The following is a 19,586-nucleotide window of genomic DNA, read 5'->3' as shown; positions in this document are numbered from 1 at the left end:
CAACGTCTGCTAAGCAATGTACAAGCAGGAGGTAACCTTGCAAGACCAGGGCCCCTCGCCATGGGGAAGCCAGCCGAGGCACGATGCTGTGAGCAGCATCAACCCATCCAAGGCACCAAATACTGGCATGGCCTTTCATTAACACTGTTCCCCACCTGACATGCAGCGGGCAGCATGAACATGGCAAGGAAGGGGTTGACTGGCATTGCTTCTACCAAGGACCCCAGGACCCCCAGCAGCCCCTTGTGCTCATACACAACACTTGCCCCCTCCCCGCCCCACGGCACTGCTCAGCAAGACCAGAAACCCTATGCCAAGGGGAGCACCATCCCTCCCTCCCTCCCCATCTCCCTGGCTCCCTCTGGGAGCATCCCCCTACTCTACCTGCCGAGAGCACTGCCCCCAACTCCAAAGAGCATCCCTAGCCCAGTCAGGGACCCTGCCCTCACCCCCTCCCCTCCTACCCCCTCTCCACTGAGCATCCCAGGGCGTCCTAGGCACTGGCTTCCTGCTCAGCATGGAGGGCATGGAGCCACCCCCCCAAAGCACCCATCTCCAGACAGGGTGGCTCTATCCATCCTGGACCTATGTAACACTGAACATCCACACTCCTTCCTCATGATTCCATGCACCCCTTTGCTCCGCATGCACGCACATACCCTGTCCCCCTCCCCTGGCTGTGGCCAGGCACAGCCCCAGGCCCTGCAGCATGGCAGTGCCAGGCCACTTGGCCTGGTACAACCCACCAGGCACCGCTATTACATGTTAGGACAGGGCTGCTCCAGTGTGGGGGAGCCTACCTTGCAGTCTCCCTTCAAGACGCAACACAACCCATCAGCCCAGCCTTGCAGAGACCTTGCCAACACATGGTACTCCCACCCCTGCAGCTGATGATGCCAGGGATGTTGAAGGCTGCAGACTGCACTGCCACCCCTGGGGAGGGGGTGGCCAGCATCCTGCACCCTCCAGCGTGAAACCAAGCCATGCAGCGGGGCAGCACTGCCCTGGCAGGGACTGCTTGGGTTCCTGCTATGTATGTGTCCATGGCCTATGGGTGCTGGAGATGGCGTGGGGTGGAGGGGGCTCAGACAGTCCCTGGTGTGGCTGCATGCATGGCGATGCCTGGCAATAAGAGGTGCAGCTCGCAGAAGGTCCCAGGGGCTGAGTCAGCCTTTGGCAGCTACACGAGGAGCAGCAAGAAGGAACCACCTACGGTTACTGTATTCTGTAATAGTAAGAAACTAGCAAGAAGCTGTGTCTGTTCCTCTGGCAGGGTGGGCTTCCCCAGACAAGCCTCAGCAGCCCAAGGTACTGTGCTTGGCCTCCCAGCCACGTCAATAGTCCTTGTCCTCCGGGTAGGTGATGTACATGATGGGCACCAGTCCCTTCTTGGAGCTGAGGCTACACTGCAGCCAGTCACCATCCACTTTGGAGATGACCTGCAGGATGTCCCCCTTGTTGAAGCTCAGCTGTCCTGCCTCGGTGGCAATGTGATGGCAAAGAGCTTTCACCTCACTGCAGGCAGAGGGAGGGGAGGAAGGGTTAACTTGACACAGCACACTCACTCCACTGAAGCCCAGGGACCACCACGGGCACAGAGGAGCGAGGAAAACACCCCCTGCCTCCCTCCCCAGCCAGGCTCTCAGCTGCCCACCAGATCCCCATTGCCTGCAGATTGCAGAGTTGGGGTGGACAGATGCACAAGCTGTGTCACTGCCCTGAACCATCCCCTGGTCCATGAGTACAAAGGGGGCCAGGTGAACCGCAACAGGCAGAGCCATGCTAACCCCAACCCACCGCGTCCCAGCACCTGCAGGACGGCCACATGGCGCCGCTCACCAGGGAGGGTGGGCAGGCAGCCCCCAGGCTGGCCACACCTTGGGGGATACTTCAGGTGGCTCTGGCCGGGGGGGCTCCAGCTCAGGGGCTGCTTCTCGCCACATGCTTGCCCTGACCATCTGGGCCACCAGCTGGAACATGGACTTGTCCAAGCTCAGCCAACTGGAGGGCAACCTGCAAGAAGGAGATAGAAGCAGGTAGGGGCAAGGAGCAGCTGCCTTAGAGGTCTGGCTCCATGCACAAAGTGCACTGTTGTCCCCAGGCTGTCTCCTGGTGGGGAGGGCTCAGCATCCTCCAGACACAACATGACCTAGACTGGGAAGGACATTTCCAGTGGCCATAGAAGCAAGAAGGGTACAGATGGAGAGGCAATGTAGGGAGGGCCCAGCTACATGGGGCAACTTCACGCCGCCTCCTCACCTGTTGTGAGCAACAGGGATGGCTCCATGTTTTGCTCTCACTTAGTACATGTTTTTGGGAGGGATGAGGTGATGATGGGGGCAGTGCAGCAGGGGCCCTTCCTGCGGAGAGGGGGCTTAAGAGCAGAGGCAGTGGTAGAACTCAGGCAGAAGATTGAGCAAGGGTAGGAGCCAAGGAGGGAAACCAAGGAGGGAAACGGTGGTGTGGACAGGCAGGGCTGGGCAGGGGTGACAGACCTTTATGTTCACACACTGCCTCTGATGTACCACCATGGTGTAGCCCAGTGGTCAGCTATTGACCTGACTTCCACCTACACTGCTGCAGCCCCAGGTTAACCAGCCCTCCCCAGCCCCATCCCTACCTGTTAGGCTGCCTGGGTTCTTTTTGCACCTTCCTGGACCCAAACAAGTGTCCCCACTTGATGGGCTGGCTGCCCTTTGATGCACTGATGCTGCTCTCCTCTTGGGGGGCTGCTGCTGCTACTCCCACTCTTTGCTGAGTCCCAGTCTCCTTTTCCTTGCTGCGCTTCAGCTCTGTAAGCACCGAGTCTGGGGGGCTGCCCATCCAGAAGGGCCAGCTCCATTCCTTCACCTCTTCACCGACCGGTACCTGCTGAGGCTTTTCCAAGGGCTCTTCCACAGCTTCAGGAATTGGCTTGCTGGCAGCCTTGGGCCTCTCCTCCAAGGTACCCTCAGCCTCTGCACCCTCCACCACCCCTTCGCGGGGGGGTGGTGCCTTGCGGGTCTCTGCTGACCTGGGCACAGCATTCAAAGCTGCCTTCTTCTCATAATGGATGAACTTTGAGCCTTTGGCCGAGCCCTCGATGTAAATCTGAGAGCTCTGCATGAGCTGGTACCACCAGCTCGCCTGCTTGTCCTTCTTCCCCTCCCACATGCTCTCTCGCAAATTCCTCCTCTCTTCCTCCCTGTTGCCATATCCGCAGGAGGCCCCTACCCCCTTGACCCTCTCACTCGCAGCTTGCTGGGGGCTGCAGCCTGGTGAGATTTCATCATCTCTGGCACCCACTTTGCGTGCTTCAGGGGCAGTGCTGCAGCCATAAGGATCCTCACTGCTGCCCTGCGTCCACATCAGCTGCAGGGTGGAGCGTGTGGAAAGCAGCAGGTCCTGCTTCACACGCAGCAGCTCCTTTTTCTGCTGCTGCTCTTTGCCCATCTGCATCAGGTGGTGCTCAAAAAGGAGGTCTAGGTTGAAGGGTAGCAGGGAGAGAGGCTGGAGCAGGAGCAGGAGCTCCTCGAAAAGAGGCTGGCACATGCTATGAGACAGGCACAAGAAGCCTACCGGCTGGTAGTGTGCCAGGATGATATCTGCAGGGCAAGAAAGAGACATTTAATTAGATGAGAGGCCCTTGCCACCTTTGTCAAGCCACCAAGAAGCTGCTGAAGCTATGGAGAAAGGAGTACGACACTAGTTTTTGGTCACAGTTGTGGCTGCAGTGTGAGGCTCAGCACTGGGTCAGGGAGCACCAGATGCTCTGTGAGCTCTGGGCAAACTGGCCCAGGTCTTGCTTCCAGTCGCACCTGCAGCCAGGACCTGCCTGTCAGACTGTCCACCAGGATGACCTCTGCCACAAATGCCATGGGACTAGGATGCAAATAAAGAGCATCAAAGAGGGTTGGCACACATTAAGATTTTCTTCCCTACCTCCTGGAGATCATAGAATAATAGAATCATAGAATGGTTTGGGTTGGAAGGGACCTTAAAGATCATCTGGTTCCAACCCCCCCTGCCATGGGCAGAGACACCTTCCACTAGACCAGGTTGCTCAAAGACCCATCCAACCTGGCCTTGAACATTTCCAGGGACGGGGCATCCACAACTTCTCTGGGCAACCTGTTCCAGTGCCTCACCACCGTCACAGTAAAGAATTTCTTCCTTATATCTAATCTAAATCTACCCTCTTTCAGTTTAAAGCCATTACCCCTTGTCCTATCACTATGTGCCCTTGTGAAAAGTCCATCTCCAGCTTTCCTGTAGGCCCCCTTTAAGTACTGGAAGGCTGCTATAAGGTCTCCCCGGAGCCTTCTCTTCTCCAGGCTGAACAACCTCAACTCTCTCAGCCTGTCCTCATAGGAGAGGTGCTCCAGCCCACTGATCATCTTCATGACCCTCCTCTGGACTCGCTCCAACAGGTCCATGTCCTTCTTATGTTGGGGGCCCCAGAGCTGAATGCAGTACTCCAGGTGGGTCTCACGAGAGTGGAGTAGAGGGGCAGAATCACCTCCCTCAACCTGCTGGTCACGCTTCTTTTGATGCAGCCCAGGATACGGTTGGTTTTCTGGGCTGCAAGTGCACATTGCTGGGTCATATTGAGTTCCTCATCAACCAACACCCCCAAGTCCTCCTCAGGGCTGCTCTCAATCCATTCTCCGCCCAGCCTGTATTTGTGCTTGGGATTGCCCTGGCCTATGTGCAGGACCTTGCACTTGTGGTGTGGCTAGAACAGTTGGTGGTGAAGACTGAGGTGAAAAAGTCATTGAGTACCTCAGCCTTCTCCATATTCCGGGTAACCAGGTCTCCCGTTTCCTTCTGGAGAGGGCCCACATTTTCCCTAGTCGTCCTTTTATCACTGACATACTTGTAGAAGCTTTTTTTATTGCCCTTGACATCCCTGGCCAGATTTAATTCTATCAGGACTTTAGCTTTTTAGATGAACAAGGAGCTGCAGATTTGGCTAGTACCAGTCCCCTGCAGAGAGAGAGGTGTCGGGGACAGCTGAATACATTCTTTCCAGGGATCTGGCTGGGCTGAACTGTGGATGCTAACAAAATGAACTAGCATTTCTACCTGCAGCATTCATCCTTCACTTCATTTGACCACATCTGCAGTGCTCCCCCCCCGCTTTGTTGTCAGGTCTCACTCCCAGGGAGAGAGTTGGGAACAGGATTTGTGGTCGTTTGGCCCCAGTGAGATAACAAACTTACACCATAGAAAGGACTTGCACCTTATCTCCAACCCCTTTGCCTAGCCTTCTGCGTCCTGACAGCCCTAGCTATTGCTTACACTTCCAGCTCTTAATGATGGCTTGAAACAGATGGTCGTCTTCTGCTCCAGAAAAACAGGGTGCTTTCTCTTGCCACACTGCTCAGTACAAAGGCAAGTCTATTTTCCTGTCTGCTCCAGAGAGAAGTGCTGATTGCACACACAGACCTGAGAAATGTCTGCTGTCAGCCCCCAAACCTGCCAGAAGATACTGGGCTGGACTTCTTGCAGTGCATGGGGCCCTGGGCTGAGCACAGGCTGAGCCAGCAGCACTCTCAGGGGATCCAGCAGGTCAAGGGTGTCTGTCTCACTGTGCACTTAGCACTTAGTCATGCTGCTTCTAAGCATCTGGCAGCTTGGTCGTTGCTGCTGGATTATCTGTACACTCCAGAAACACTTCTGGTTGAAAACACAGATACATCCAGTAAAATCTGCTTTTCATTTGTCAGGAGGTTTTCCTTTCCATTTCCCATGCCTGAAGGGTTTCAGCTAAGTGTTCACACCTCCAGCCATATGAAGCTCTCAGGCACTGGGCAGGGAATGCAGAAATTTGGGGAGGGTTAGATCTGGTCTCCTGCAGGTAGATTGAGGGATCTGCATTGGAGGTGATAACCTTGGGTACTAGCTGCAGCTGAGAAGGACATGGCTGGCCAGGCTCTCCACAGTTCAGGTGGAGGGAGCTGCATGGAGCTTTGACTTCCACCTCTCTCCCTTTAGCTGAGCAGCCCTCCAGCAACACGTACACTGGGACTGTGTATAGTCTAGTCCTTCAGCTCAGAGCAGAGGGGAGCAGCCTAGGCTGAGAGACCAACAAGAGACATGCGTGCCCCAGAGCTTAGATCTCTGCTCTACATTTGTGCAGAATTTGGCCCCCACTGCAGCCCACAGCCCTCAGGCTCTTACCTTCATGGTTGCAGAGGTGGTTGAACCAGAACTCCAAGGACCGGATACTGCAGGAAGGGAAAACAAGCAGGGAAAGAAAGAAAAAGTGAAAATCAATTCACCCCCTTCATCCTAGCTGTTCTACAAGAAGCGTGGCTGGAAAAGGGCATTTACACAGCATAGCCCTGTGAACCTCAAGACCTAGTGAAAGGACAGTGGATCACTCCCATCAGCATGCACTGACCACAACCACCCAGCCTGTCACAGAGCCAGTTTGCTTTACATGAGGCATTGTGCAACCGTAACCCCTAATAACCATGTTTCCAGCAAGTTTCCTCACCATTTAGCTCCTATGACCTTGGCAGAGCTTAGCTTTGCTGAGAAGGGCTCATGTGAAAGAGGTAAATAATCTACAAACATGAGACCATTGCTGCAGGCTTGGCCCAAAATATGCTAGCATCCTGTGCCAGCAGGGGAGAGCTGGGCCATCCAGGGTGGGGAGAGCAGGGCAGAGCTTGCTCCTGCTTGTAGGGGTCCCCCAACATTTGGAGATCTTGGGGACTCTGTTGCCACTGTCAGAGCTCTTGCTGACCACTGGAGAGGAGCAGGGAAATACCATCCTAACAGCACTCATCCCTTTACTGTGGCTGCCTTCTGTTTAACACAGAGTGCACTCCTTATCCAATCTGGAAGGGTCAGCCTTGGGTCCTGAACCAGGGTAATTTCTCCTTCAAAGCCTCACGCACTGGGATTCACTGCAGCTCCAGTGATTTAAGCAGGTATTTTCAGGAGTAATTTCTGTGTATGTTATGTCTATCCCTACATGAACCCTGACAGATAGACTCTTCCCACCTAATGTTTTGGGGCTAAAACAAGCTGACAATGTTCTTCAGTGGGCTACAGCCAGCCCTTCTCAGTTCTGGCCTGGTAGGGGTAGGTTTTGATCCTTCTGGAGTTCCTTGAGGCTCACAGCTTCTTCCTTCCCTCACCTACAGCTGGGGAGTGGTTTCCCAGGTTTCTTAAGTCTTTTCATTGGCAACTGTGCCTGCCTGCAGTCAAGGACCAGCACCTGCTGCCAGCCCTGGACAGTGACATGCAGTCAGCCCAGGGAGCCTGCTTACTTGAGGAGGCCAAAGATGAATGCGTTGAACCTCATGGTGTGGTTGGTGAGCTCTGTGTACTGGCTGATCTTGCTATAGAGGCTGTGCAGCAACTTGGTAGAGGGGCCTATGGAGAGAAGCAAAATGTTGAGATTAGTTGTGGTCAGCAAAGCCAAAATGACATCATGGGAAGGAGCATCAAGGCAAAGACAGAAGTTGGCTGGGTGCCCATGCCCATATGTGCATTGCCCCTCCACCAATCATCAAGATGAACTCGCTCCATCCCAACAGTTAGACTTCACAAGGGGTGAAGTTGTAGTCTGTCCCAGACTGCTACTCCAAAACTTTGGGAGAGTTTCAATGGATGGAAAGTACCCCAGGGACCTGTCTCCCACACTTCAGGGACAATCACAGCCCTCAGCTCAGAATCAGCAGGTAAACAGAATATTATGGTGAGTGGTTATAATTTGGGGTGTCTGCAATTGCAGAGATAACCCCAGAGCTGGAGATTTGCCACAAACAGGCTAGGAGGCTTCCCAGCCCTGGATGTAAGCTCTTCATGATGCAGAAATCAGTGTGGCCCTGCCATCTGTAACCTCAGAAAGGAGTTCTCCTGGATGGTAGCCACTGCTACAATCCAGGGTGCAGACTGGTGCTAGCAGAGGGTGCAGGTGATGTGGGCATGCTTGAGCCAAGTGAGCTGTGTGTGCAAATTTTCTTACAGACCAGGCTAGAGCACAGCTCTGCCTTATACAGTAGCTGTGCAGGGCTAAAGATGAAGGTCTAGAAACACCCTGGAAACTTAGAGGAGGGAAAAGGGCATTCTTTTAGCTTTTTTTTTCTTTCTTTTTCTTGTCATTGCTAGGGGCTGTTATAGGAGAATTTAGAAATTTCAGGGAAAATGACAATAAATATTTGGACAGAATAGAGCAGTGGCTCTCCCACCTTGCAAGAGAAGGTCAAGGTGCACCTTGTTCCATGCAGGGAGCCAGGTATTATTCTGCATCCCCATCCTTATAGTCAACCTTCACCAGCACCTCCCAGCCACAACACAGGAGTACCGCAGAGTGATGGGCATTGCTGCACACCCTCCATACCTAGCTGGGTGGATGCCTCCACCATGCTCCAGGGGATGTTCCTCCTCTGGCCAATGATCATGTCCAGGACATAAGCCTTGAGCCCATCACTCAGGATGTCCCGGACAGCAGGGCACAGGTATTTCAGAATGAGATGCCCCACGTTGGGGCTCACAGAGCTATTCCCAAGTTTGGCCTAAGGGAGAACAGGCAACAGGGAGAGGGTTGGTAACTGCTCTACAAGGTACCGATGCATGCAAACAGTCCAGTCCCACTTGCCTACTACAGACACCCAGCAGGCAATATCCAGGCTACAATGATGCTCAGCAGCTCCTTGAACAGGCAGGCTCTTCCCCTTCACCCCTGCTGCCTCATACACCAATTCTGGGTTGCTCCCTGCAAGGTCTGCCCCAGACTGGGATGAGGCAACAGCTTGGGAAGAGAATATCCCAGCTTGAGAAGAGGATATCCCAGTTAGAAGGGATGCCCAGTTCTCCCTATGGGTATAACAAGACTGTCCTGCTGGAGGAAGAAGAGTAGGGGCTTTTTCTGCTGCTGTAGATTTTCTTGTTGCTATTTTTGAAGTAGGAAGCAGCAAGTGACATAGGAACTTCCAGTACTGAGGGGTTAAGGAACACTTAACTCAGTGACATGCCAAGCTATAATTCCTAGGGATTACTATAAATAAACAGGGCGAGGGCAAAATGGATGGACAGAGCCCAGGTTGAGGTGAGAAAGCATGTAAGAGCCCAGTATCAGCAGAGCAGGGACATATTCTGCTGCATACAGTCCTTGAGCTGCCAAGGGGTCAGCCCCAGGCCTTGCACATCATGTCGGTGGTCCCAGGCAGTTGTGTTCAGGGCACAAATTTTACCAGCTGAGCTGGAATTACACTGGCCAGTTGGTACGGGTCCACAAAGGTCCTGAACTGAGACTGAACTTCTGGGTCAGGAATAATCCTGCCAGATCCATTGAGCGTGGGAGCATCAGGGACGGGTGCTGCCTTTTGACAGGTGAATGCTCAGCCCTTGGCACACCGATGCATAATGAAACCCCAGATCAAAACCACAGTGTTGTCTGGCAAGTAAAGTAATGGGGGAATGTTGTGATTATTCCCCAAGCCAACACTGCAAGAATAGGAAATTCACAGTGAAGCTTTCAAAAGCTGTGGAAATCCAAACAGCTCTGGTTATGCTGCACAGCAATCTCTGCATCAGCAACAACTGTAATTAGGGGCAAATTACCCTGGGCTCTGAGATAAGATTGAATGGGCTTGAAATCTGTCCCAGTCAGGTTTCTCCTTGGGGATGGCACTCCAGGGCAGTTGTCATGTCCAGACAGTGTCACACTGCTGCCCCAGAGTCCCTGCGACTGGAGCAGAGCATTCAGCTTTGAGAGGAGGCACCACAAAGATGCTGAGTGTCACAGGACTGCAAACACTGGCTGGTACAAACAGAAGTGAGCTTGCTCTGCCTGTGTTATTCCAGAAATGGGAGATGAGGGGAGCACAGGCCAAAGACAGCCAGCCCCATGGGCAACCTAGATGAACTCTGAAGCTAGTGGGTTCATGTTAAGGGCTATAGGGGAAGACCAACTGCCCCAGATGGGCAATGACTGATGCACTTTTTTATCATTACGGAGCCCTGTGAGACATCAAGGGACTGGGGACACTGCACTGTGCCCTGGCATCAGTGCCAGAACAGAATTGCTGGATGGGTGGAGGAGGGAAACACAGCTCTCCACTATATGAGAAAAAAGAGCTGGTGTACTGCATCAGACCAGAAGTCCAGTTGGCTTGATATTCTCTCTTATAAAGAGCCATGAGTAAGTACATAAGAAAGAGTCAAACCAGAGCAAACATATAATACTTCTCCTTAATACTCTCCCAGCCTACAACTACTTTCAACTCAAAGACTACCTAAGCTGGACATGATTCCTATGTGTTTAGTAGACTCAATGAATTTCCCTTCCCTTTATTTTTCTGATCTTCCCTTAAATCCACATATAACCTTTTAGCACCCCCAGCATCATACAGCAAGAATTGTCACAGATTTACTGTCATCTGCTGCATGATGTACCATCACCTTTGTTTGTTTTGTTCTTGGTACTACTAGCTTCATTGGATACCCTGTAGCTTTTTAACTGGAAGAGAATGGAGAGGTGATCTTTCTCCATCCTCTCCATGTCACTCATGATGTTGAGAAGCCATACTGAAAGCAAGACTTACCTTCACCCCTGGATCCCTGCTGGTTCCAAAGTGAGCCACAATCAGGTCAACAGCAGTGTTGATTGCCTTCACCAAACCTAGAGGGAAAGACAGAGTCAGAGAGCTGCCTGAGGGGCTTCTAGGACAGACCCTGACCAAACACTTCATGAATAAATCAGGCAGGGGCATTTCAAGCCCATGTCAGCACACATGCCCTCTCTGGCGACATGATCAGCTCATGTCGGCTCTCTGCCAAAAACATGCAGAACCCCTCCTAACTCCTCACCAAATCTATCCCTGCTGGCTCCAACACTCACGTATCAGCCCAACAGTATGACAAACTTCAGAAGTGGCTGAAGCATAAGACACCCTGTCAGCGTTCCCAAGGGACACGGACCATCACCTCCATGCACCATCCCTTGAGGGAGCAGAGATGGGGTCTGAGACAATGAGTCTTTTGCTGCTTTTATCTTACAGGGTGGCAGGGCAGAAGCCATGCATTTGGCAAGCTATGTAATGACTTTCAGTAACAAGCTGGTGGTGGGTAATCTGACATCTGCATCAGTATGATGCAATAACAGAAGTGGAATAGAGGGGAAGGCTGCCATCTGGTAATCACCAACACATAGCTGGCAAAGGCATGGGAACCTTTCTGCACATCCCTTGCCTCTGACATGATTACCAAGGCAACTGTCAACAATCCAGTCCCCAAGCTTGCCTCTACCATGGGTCTCATCACAGCCATATCTTGTCCTGCTTTGGAAACCTTTCTCCTGCCCTTTTATGTAAACGCTTTACCATGTAGGACCCAACAGACCTTTTACCTAAATTACAAAATCTCAGGCTAGCACATCTGCAACATCACACAGATTCACAGGTCTGCCCTTGTATACTGAGACAAGGGTGGCAGCATGCCCTGCCTTAGGGTCATACTCCTGTGCCTGTCTGCTCTCTCTGCCCTTTCTTGTGGACTTAAGATCCTTTCTAAGCATACTTCCTGGGACAAGCAGCTCAAACATACTCCGTGGCACATGGCACGGTGCAGAGAACACAAGAACCTGCTGTGGAAACAGCCATCAGTCCAGGGGGACATGTAGTTATGATGCTACAGTAGAGAAGGGCAGGGAAAGAAACCATTATGTCTACAGAAATGAGATGAGACAGAGAGAAGCACTATTTGTCTTATGCTGCGCTACACCACACCCTCCTCCACTGTCATGAGATGCATGGACTCACCCTTCTTCTGCAGCAGGTCGATGGAGATGGACTCTGTGTTGCCATCTGGGGAGAGGCAGAACTCAGCGGGGGGTTTCTCTGCTAGTGAGAAGTAGTCAGGGAGGAAGTCAGTGTAGGTAAGCTGGAGTTGCCTCATAGACTGCCCTGCAGGGCCAAGACAGGGAGGAGATGGATCAGCCCCAAGCCCTTATACCAAAGCCTGTCCCACATCATTGTTTGCTTTTCCCAGAAGCAACCTGCACCAGCAGGAGTCTTCACACCAGACTGTCCAAGACAGCAAGGCTACAGGCTTGTTACTCTTCCAGCAATGGTTTGCAACATGAGCCTGTAGAGTTCAACCCCACAGCCCACCCAACTTCAAGCTCCAGATTGACTGGGGGCCCATGGGCACTGGAAGATGCTGTGGGAGGTTCATCCTCATGAGCTGGTGCTAAGGAAAACCTCATTGCACCAGACTCTCAGGGCTGCTGTGTGGATAGCCCCAGCAAGTGGGGTCAAAAGTAGAGCACAGAGAGAATCCCTACTTGTCACACACAGGCATCCACAGGCAACAAACTACATGCCTTCTGCCTGCCCCCTGGGATGGTCTCTATTTTCAAGAGGTGACTTTTGCAGGAGCTCTTTCATGTGCTTGATTTCCATCTGATTGATTCCCCAGCTCTGGGCTAGGCATCTTCCCGTGAAGGAGGGATGAAGAAACTGTTTGGGCTGGCAGTGAGGTGTAGAGCTTTGGGGGAATTCACTCCATGACTTGAGGCTGGCCTCAAGAACGCTCTCCCTCCCACAGACAGACCCCTCTGCTCCTCCTGGAGGACTCTCAAAGGTTCAGCCAAAAGCAGCCTGCCACTCTCAGCCCTTCCTACATAGGTTTTGGAGGACAGAGAAGACATTAAGGGCAGAGCATGGAGAAGACAGAGCCCCATGGAGCCCTACAGTGTTGCCAGCTGCCCCATGAGAGCTACAGCCCAGCACCTAGCATGCTGCCAGGGTTGGGGCAGATGGGCAGACATAGGGGGGCACAGACATGAGATCTCCAAGGGCCACAACTCCTGTATGAGACATGAACTACAAACTGGACACAGTCCAGGAGCACTTGCTGAGGTCTGAGCCAACTCTTGGGCCATTCACTTTCCCCTTCAATCCAGCCCAGAGCCGGACCTGACTACTCTCACCTTGTGGAGAAGAAGGGAGGCTCCACACAGAGTGTACCCATCAGTGAGGCAATTTTCACCTTCGTCTTGTACCCCTCAGCCCCACTGTGAGCAGATGCATCATCCCTCCCGCTCAGAGCAGGCAGAGCAGTGATGAAGCCAGGCGTAGCTGGGATACTGAACCTGAGCCCCAAGGTCACCTCCCAAGACCCCCCCCCAGCAGAAAGGTGGTGCGCACCGTTCAGCTTGCAGTGGAAATGGCTGGTGTTGAGAGTGCCAGGGAGCTCAAAGATGGGGTTCCCCTGGTTCAGCCAGGGCTCTTGCTGCCTCCTGTCTAGGCTGCCTGCTAAGCCGGTCAGCCCTGAAATGTGGTCCAGACCCAGAGGGTTCCTCTGCCTGTACTCCTGCCACTTCAGTGCTTGGGGGGAGAGGTGGTTTGCTAGAACAGTGCAGGCAGTGAGCACCAGATGGAAGGATGTGAGCAGACGGGAGGACATGGAGGGGAAACGGGGAGAGAGAGGATGAGAAAGAGGAAGGACAGAGAAAGAGAGACAGTAAGTTAGTTAAAAGTCCAGCAGCGTTTCAGGATGTTAGCATACATACATGAAGGGAGGTGGAGGCCACAGCCTGGCAGAGCAGGGCAGGAGCCTGGATGGCCTCATGGCTGCAGGCAAAGAGGGAGCAGGTTTGGGGTGCAAGCACCTGGTGTGGGGTGCTGTAAGATCAGCAGCCCCATGCTGCCCTCTCCAGAGACACAGCACAGAAGTCGGGACTGGATGGACATGCTCTTAGCATATGACTTTCTTTTGCAGGCAGAGTGATGATGGGGGCTGTTGGGTGTTGCAGCACCCAGATGCAATTTTGCCCTGGGCTGCAGCTATAAGGGAGGGTGGTACTATAGGGAGCAGCAGCCAGAGAGCTGGAGATGTTCCAGACTAGCACATCCTGGCGGATGGGAACCTACCATTGAGGGGCCGTATTCCCATGCTGCTCAGGGGACCAGAGCTGCTGGTCTCACTGCCACTCCTCCAGTGGGGATCTGCATGGCCTCCCACTCTGCTCATGGGCATATCGTCCACCGAGAGGGGCAGGAAGGACCCACTGTGGAGTTGGTACTTGGAGAGCGGTGGGCTTGGCTCCAGTGATGCCTCCTTCTGGGGAACAGGCTTGGGGTTCTCCTTTTGCCTCAGGGCATCAGCTTTGATGGCTTGGGAGGGCTGCATGGCAGTGACAGCGGGGAAAGACCTCATGGGAAGCAGGCTGGCAGAGATGGGGCAGGATCTGCTCCTGGGAGGCTGGCTCTCTCCAGCCCTCTCTGTGGTGGGTGAGGAAGAGGAGTCCACGCTTTGAAAGAAAGGCACGTTGCATCGCACAGGAGAGTAACTCCCCAGGGGGGACGGACGGGTTGTCTCAGGGGCAGGCTTCTTAATGCAGCCATCATTGTGGGAGGCAGCTCCATCCACTGAGCGTTGGGTCAGGAGCATGCTGTGGGCTTGGCTCCCCGCTGCCACTGATTGCTCTGCCGAGGTGGCCAAGGCTGAGGACTGGGAACTGGAAGAGATTTGCTGGCTGGCAGACCAGTTACTGGACAAGCTGTAGAGTTGGGAAAGGCTGGAGGCAAAATGGCTGTGCAGAGCATGGGCCTTGGATGGCTCACTGAAAAGATGCTGGAAAACCAAGGGCTGGATGGGCAGAGTCGTGGGACGCTGGTCCTTGCTGTAGCGTACCACAGGTTTGCTGTCTGTGCCACCACCTTCGGAGAGAGAAAGGGGGACAGAGTGTGAGGATGGGCAGAGGGACAGTCATCGTCAGCCTGGCAGATCACAGGCAAAAGAGACCCTGCTCTCAGCTGTGGGAAGAGGATGAGCTAGAGGCCAGTGACACAGGCAGAGTGGTTCAAGTCTGAACCGGTTGCACACATCATGAGCTGGCAGGGTAAAGACATGTGGCCCCAAATGCAGAGTTTCCAGCTGTTGACAGCTGTCTGGAAGAGTAGGGTGCTGCACTGGGGGCTTCTCTCTCCTGGTAGGGTCATCAGATTCCCATCCTTTCCCCATCCCTTGCTCCCAGGACAGCACAAGCCATGGCCCCAAGCACCTGCCCTTGGCCTGCCTCCATCCAGGCAGTACCACAAAGACATGGCCCAATGCACTGTGGTACAGCAAAATTTCTTATCCCGACTCGCCCAACTGAGCACAAGCATTACATGCAATAGCACCACAGCTCTGCATCCCACGTCGCACTCAGTGCTGTCGGAAAGGCCGCTTGCTTCCCCTTCTCCCTCCTTCCTCTTTCTTCTGTAACTGCATCCCAGCGTGGTGTGGCAGCTTCTGTCTTGCCTTCCCCACCACTCCTCCAGCCCACAGAAAATCCTGGGACAAAGGACCCATCCCAAGCAGAGCCCTGGTGTTACTTGCTACCTGTGGGGTGTGCCAGGCCTCTCTCCCTATAGCTAGCCTTTAGCAGGGCTTGCTTTCCCTCTAGTCCCTTCTCAGACCCTCTAGGCTTGCATGCTGCTCTCAGCTGGCACGAGGCAGCTCTGCCTCTATTTCCAGATGCAGGCAGGAGCTTTCCACACAGCACTAATGCCTGCCTTGCTGTCACAGTGCAGAGGAAGGGACTGCAGCAGGAAGTTCTTGCTCCTTTCAAGCACTCCCTCTGCAAACCAAGAGGTCTGCTCCCACGGCTGCCTTCTCCCAGCAGAGACCTGCCTTCCCTGCCATTCCACACCGAGCGCACGTTCAAGGCTCAATAAACAAACAGGACAATACACAAAAAACTCTTGCTCCAAAGGCCAAAATCTCTCCCACATCTGCCATGGCAATGAATTACATGTTCTTCCTATCTCCTGCCAGAAATTTTCAGGGCATTAAATGGAGACAGTCAGGTCCTTGGCATGTTAGGGGCTATCTACCACAGCGGTCTGGTCAGAGCCCCATTTTAGACAGGATCTTACTTGTGAAATGTGTACAAGTACTGTCTAGGGCAGAGATTCAGGTCTCCTGCCATGCTGGAGAAATGGCCGTACCTCTGATGGGGCTGTCACACAGCTTCCTCACCAGGACATGTAATGGCAATATCAAGGTGGAAAGCAATTCATGTATTACAGGCTTTCCTGCAGAGGGAGCTGGGACAATTAACTTCCAGAGGAACCTTTGCTGCAATCCAATGCGTTGTGGAGGATATGGCCAGGATATTCCAGCAGAGACACACAGCTTCTCTAATCTCTGAAGGACTCATGTTGTAAGTCCTGGCAGAGACTGTGAGCTCCCTGACCCTGCATTGAAAGGAGACTGCTGGCTATGCCTCTTCCCTCCCCACCTCTGCCCCATGTGGCTCCAAAGAAGAAAGGCTAAAATCTCCTCAATGGTTCCCTTCCCTTCATCTGCTGGGAACATGGCTCTGCTGAGCATCTTCAAATCTCTGTCTTGGGAGCTAAAGGCAGGTGGTTCTCATGGACTAGGGGAGTACAACGCCCTGGAAGGGAGACAATCCTCTAAGCTGCACAGACCTTAAGTGCTAATGCCATGTCCTTCCTTACACGATATGAAAGGTTTGCACAAAATCTCGAAAGGCTTTAGAAATAGAAGGACAAGACCCTTGCACTGATCTGGGTCTGAATTAGGCACAACAGGGCTTTATCCCAAGGAGTGGTAGACCAGGAAACAAACTGCACAGGCACTGGTCTCCCATCGCCATACAGGTTCCTCTGCTGCTCCCCTCATGTCCCAAAAAGCAGCCTTTCTTTTTACTTCTCCATTCTGCCTAGTTTGGCTCCTTACCGTCTGCTCGGGCTCTAACATCTCTTTGTCTGTGGCCACTGGCAGAGCTACCTGAGAAGCTGGCATCTGCCTCCATCAGCAGGGAGAGAGAGGCTTGCTCACCTGCCCCATGCCCACTGGGGACGGTATCACTGGAGCCTAAGTCTTTGATGGAACACAAAGCCTGGCTGTCCCCAAAAGTGTGATTAAAACAGAAGCCCTCGCAGCTCCGGTTCAGGCTGTGGACAAAGGGCCTGGGTGGAAGACTCTGGCTGTGGCAAGCTCTTTCTTCAAGGAAAGTTGGGCAATCCCACTGTGTCTCGGGGATAGGGGAAAACTCCAAGGAGGAATCACCACTGGACCGGAGTGGTGGGGAGGTGCTGTTCTTTTTTCTGCCTTTAGCCAGTTCAGCAAAAGATGTCACTCGCTTCAGGGGGGAACTCTGGATGGGTATTGCTGGACTTTCACTCAGCTTGACCGGACAGCTCACCATACGCTCCAAAGAGCCCAGCCTGCTGCTAGGACTCCTGTCCAGGTTCTGATCATAACTCCTGGAGTGCTGCCAGCTTGTGTTGAGGTTAGGTGGTGACACATTCACATAGACCTGACCCTCAATCATGTTCTGGGTGTCTTGTCCCTTTGCCTCCTCTTCACTGCACTCCACATCATTGCTTTCTTCTTGTCTCAGGTCAGGCCTTCTAAACAGATAGTATTCAGTGGGCTGGGCTGGGCTACCTTTGGTATGGTCTTCTGAGCAGCTAGTTATGGAAGATCCTGCTGGGCTGGGGGATGACTGGGAAGACAAGTCACACGTGACTAACTTATAATAATTCTGAGTAGCCACAACAAGCCGTGCTTGGCTCTGGAAGCAAACAGTGAGATCTGAGCTCTCTGAAGTGCAAGGCTCACAGTGGAGGTGGTAGGAGTTACAGTTAGCATCAAGGACAGGTGAGGAGGAGCATTGACACCCACACACTTTCCCCGAACTCTCTGGGTGATGTGACTCACAAGACATCTTGGATTCTGTGGGTGATGAATGCAAATCCAGGTAAAAAGCTCCTGTGTCTGAGTGGCTGCAGAAGGAAGAGTCACAGGACAGGTTGGCTGAATTCAGGTTAGATCGAGAATGGTCATTCATTTTGTTGTAGAGAGCACTGAAGTTCACCAGCACCCCATCAGAGCTGTTGCAGGAAGAGTCACTTATGTAGCCCATCTGTTGGTCAGTCACTTCAGACTGACTTGATGAACTGTAGCAGCGACAGTGCTGGAGCTCTGAGCTGGAACAGCTGCATATCCGTCTGTGCAGGACATCCCGATTCCTCAGCGATTCACCCATGTTCTGGTTCCACTCCTGGTCGCCACCATCAAAAGAGAAGCTGGAGGAGCTGCCACAGTGGCAGCTGCATTCATCCAGCTCCATGTGTTCTAAGGCCTGGTGGCACTGGTTCGCATTGTTCCTCTTCTGGACGTCATCACTGCTGATTTTGTCCTCTTGCCCATCTACCACACTGGACCGGCTGGCCATGTTCCAGGATTTCACAATGTGCTTGGAGTCATGGAGGTGGAAAGGGGGCAAGGCCAGCTCATGCAGATGAAGGGGAGGTTTGCCAGCCTCAAGGGAGTTGTGAAGGTGGAAAGATTTTTGACCCAAGTCATCCCCAAAGATGCTGAGGTCTTCACCCTCATTCAGCAGGAAAGGGTTGTGTTGCTTACTGACACTGTGGACAATCAAGTCCCTCACTTTACCTTCTTTGTTGTCTGAGGCCTCTGCTGAGGTTTCAGAGGCCTGGAGAAAGCTGCTGTACACCAAGGAGTCAGTTTGTGAAAGGCCTCTGTCCGGAAGGGCAGAGGTCTGTGTAATGCCTAGCTCTGACTGGCAGAAGGGATTGGTCTTTTTCCTCACAGAGCAGCACTGTCTATCAGGGACCTGGCAATGCACCAGAGGAATATGATGGACAATCAGCGTCTCGCCAGTCAGTTTGGGTGAACTATCCATGGTGAGGAATACTCTTCAGGACATCAGTTAAGCTGGTGCTACCCATGGACAGGTAGGGGTGTGCATGAGAGGCTGGGAGGACACTTCTCATGGGGGAATTCAGATACCTAGAGAGAGACAAAAAACAAAGGAAGTCACCTCTCAGGAAAGGCAGTGACTATTTAAAGCATCCTTGGTTTGACTGAAGACTTCATGACCTAAACAGACTGGTCCTTGTCAGCACAAGTACCTGAGCACAAGGTCCCGAGTTCTCCTTCTTCAGGAAAAGCACTACAATGTAAGACAAACATGTCCCCCCTCCCTGCAGACTCCTGGGACAACACTTGTGCTTCCAACTGACCCCTCTCAAACTTATCTAAAGTGAGTAACTGATTTCACTCAAGTGGCCAAAGGGCTGCACAGGCTTTGGGCCAAATGAAGACCTCACTGCTGATGGCACTGTACGCTCACAGGAAAACATGCAGATAGCACAGGGTCTGAAATGAAGTGCTGCACTCTGATGAGAGCAGTCCATCTTCTCACACTGGATTCAATATCTTTGCCTGCCTTTAGGTACCTTGAACTTTCCTTTAAGAACCAAACACTTAACTGCACTGCCAGACCTTGCAACATTGGAGAGACACAAGTCCAGGCAGAGACTGGAAAGCAGGAACAGACTGGAACAAGAAAGCAGCAACAACCATTCTTCTCCAAAATCCAAGAGTCCCCATGAGGTCCTGAGCTCTTTTAATGGTGCCAGGGGAGCAAACCAAAGTATGCAACTACTTATGTGCACAAGGGCCTCTCATGTGAAAAGGAGTGGATGACTTCAGTGAGGCCATGGGGAGCTACTGTTGATGGTTAAGTAGGTCACATACAGCACATTGCCTTCTGCTAACCTTTTGCTGATGATTAAGCCTCAGCTCAGGCTGGTTCCTCT

General features: G+C 52.9%; 1 protein-coding gene across 3 annotated transcripts; it reads right to left on the bottom strand.

Moving 5' to 3' along the window:
• Positions 1-531: 531 nt before the first annotated feature.
• LOC104023393 (AP-4 complex accessory subunit RUSC2-like) lies at positions 532-18,751 on the bottom strand. 3 transcript variants are annotated; one of them, XM_087760440.1, is made up of 11 exons: positions 16,693-18,751; positions 13,875-14,663; positions 13,149-13,349; positions 11,760-11,903; positions 10,545-10,621; positions 8,339-8,513; positions 7,263-7,368; positions 6,163-6,209; positions 2,621-3,584; positions 1,840-2,013; positions 532-1,515 (listed from the first exon to the last, which is right to left on the bottom strand). In XM_087760440.1, exons 1-11 carry the CDS (start codon positions 18,665-18,667, stop codon positions 1,335-1,337), a joined length of 4,833 nt encoding a protein of 1,610 aa, XP_087616566.1. In that variant the 5' UTR covers positions 18,668-18,751; the 3' UTR covers positions 532-1,334. The 3 variants fall into 3 exon arrangements, with proteins under 3 accessions (XP_087616566.1, XP_087616567.1, XP_087616568.1); XM_087760441.1 differs by having other exon boundaries at positions 16,795-18,751; XM_087760442.1 differs by lacking the exon at positions 13,149-13,349.
• Positions 18,752-19,586: the final 835 nt, after the last annotated feature.

This window comes from Nipponia nippon, unplaced genomic scaffold, assembly GCF_047370975.1.
Source record: "Nipponia nippon isolate SJK-2023a ecotype South Korea unplaced genomic scaffold, ASM4737097v1 scaffold_22, whole genome shotgun sequence".
In the NCBI taxonomy this organism is placed as follows: domain Eukaryota; kingdom Metazoa; phylum Chordata; class Aves; order Pelecaniformes; family Threskiornithidae; genus Nipponia; species Nipponia nippon.
The sequence above is the reverse complement of the archived record's forward strand: the minus strand, read 5'-3'. Positions and strand labels throughout refer to the sequence as shown.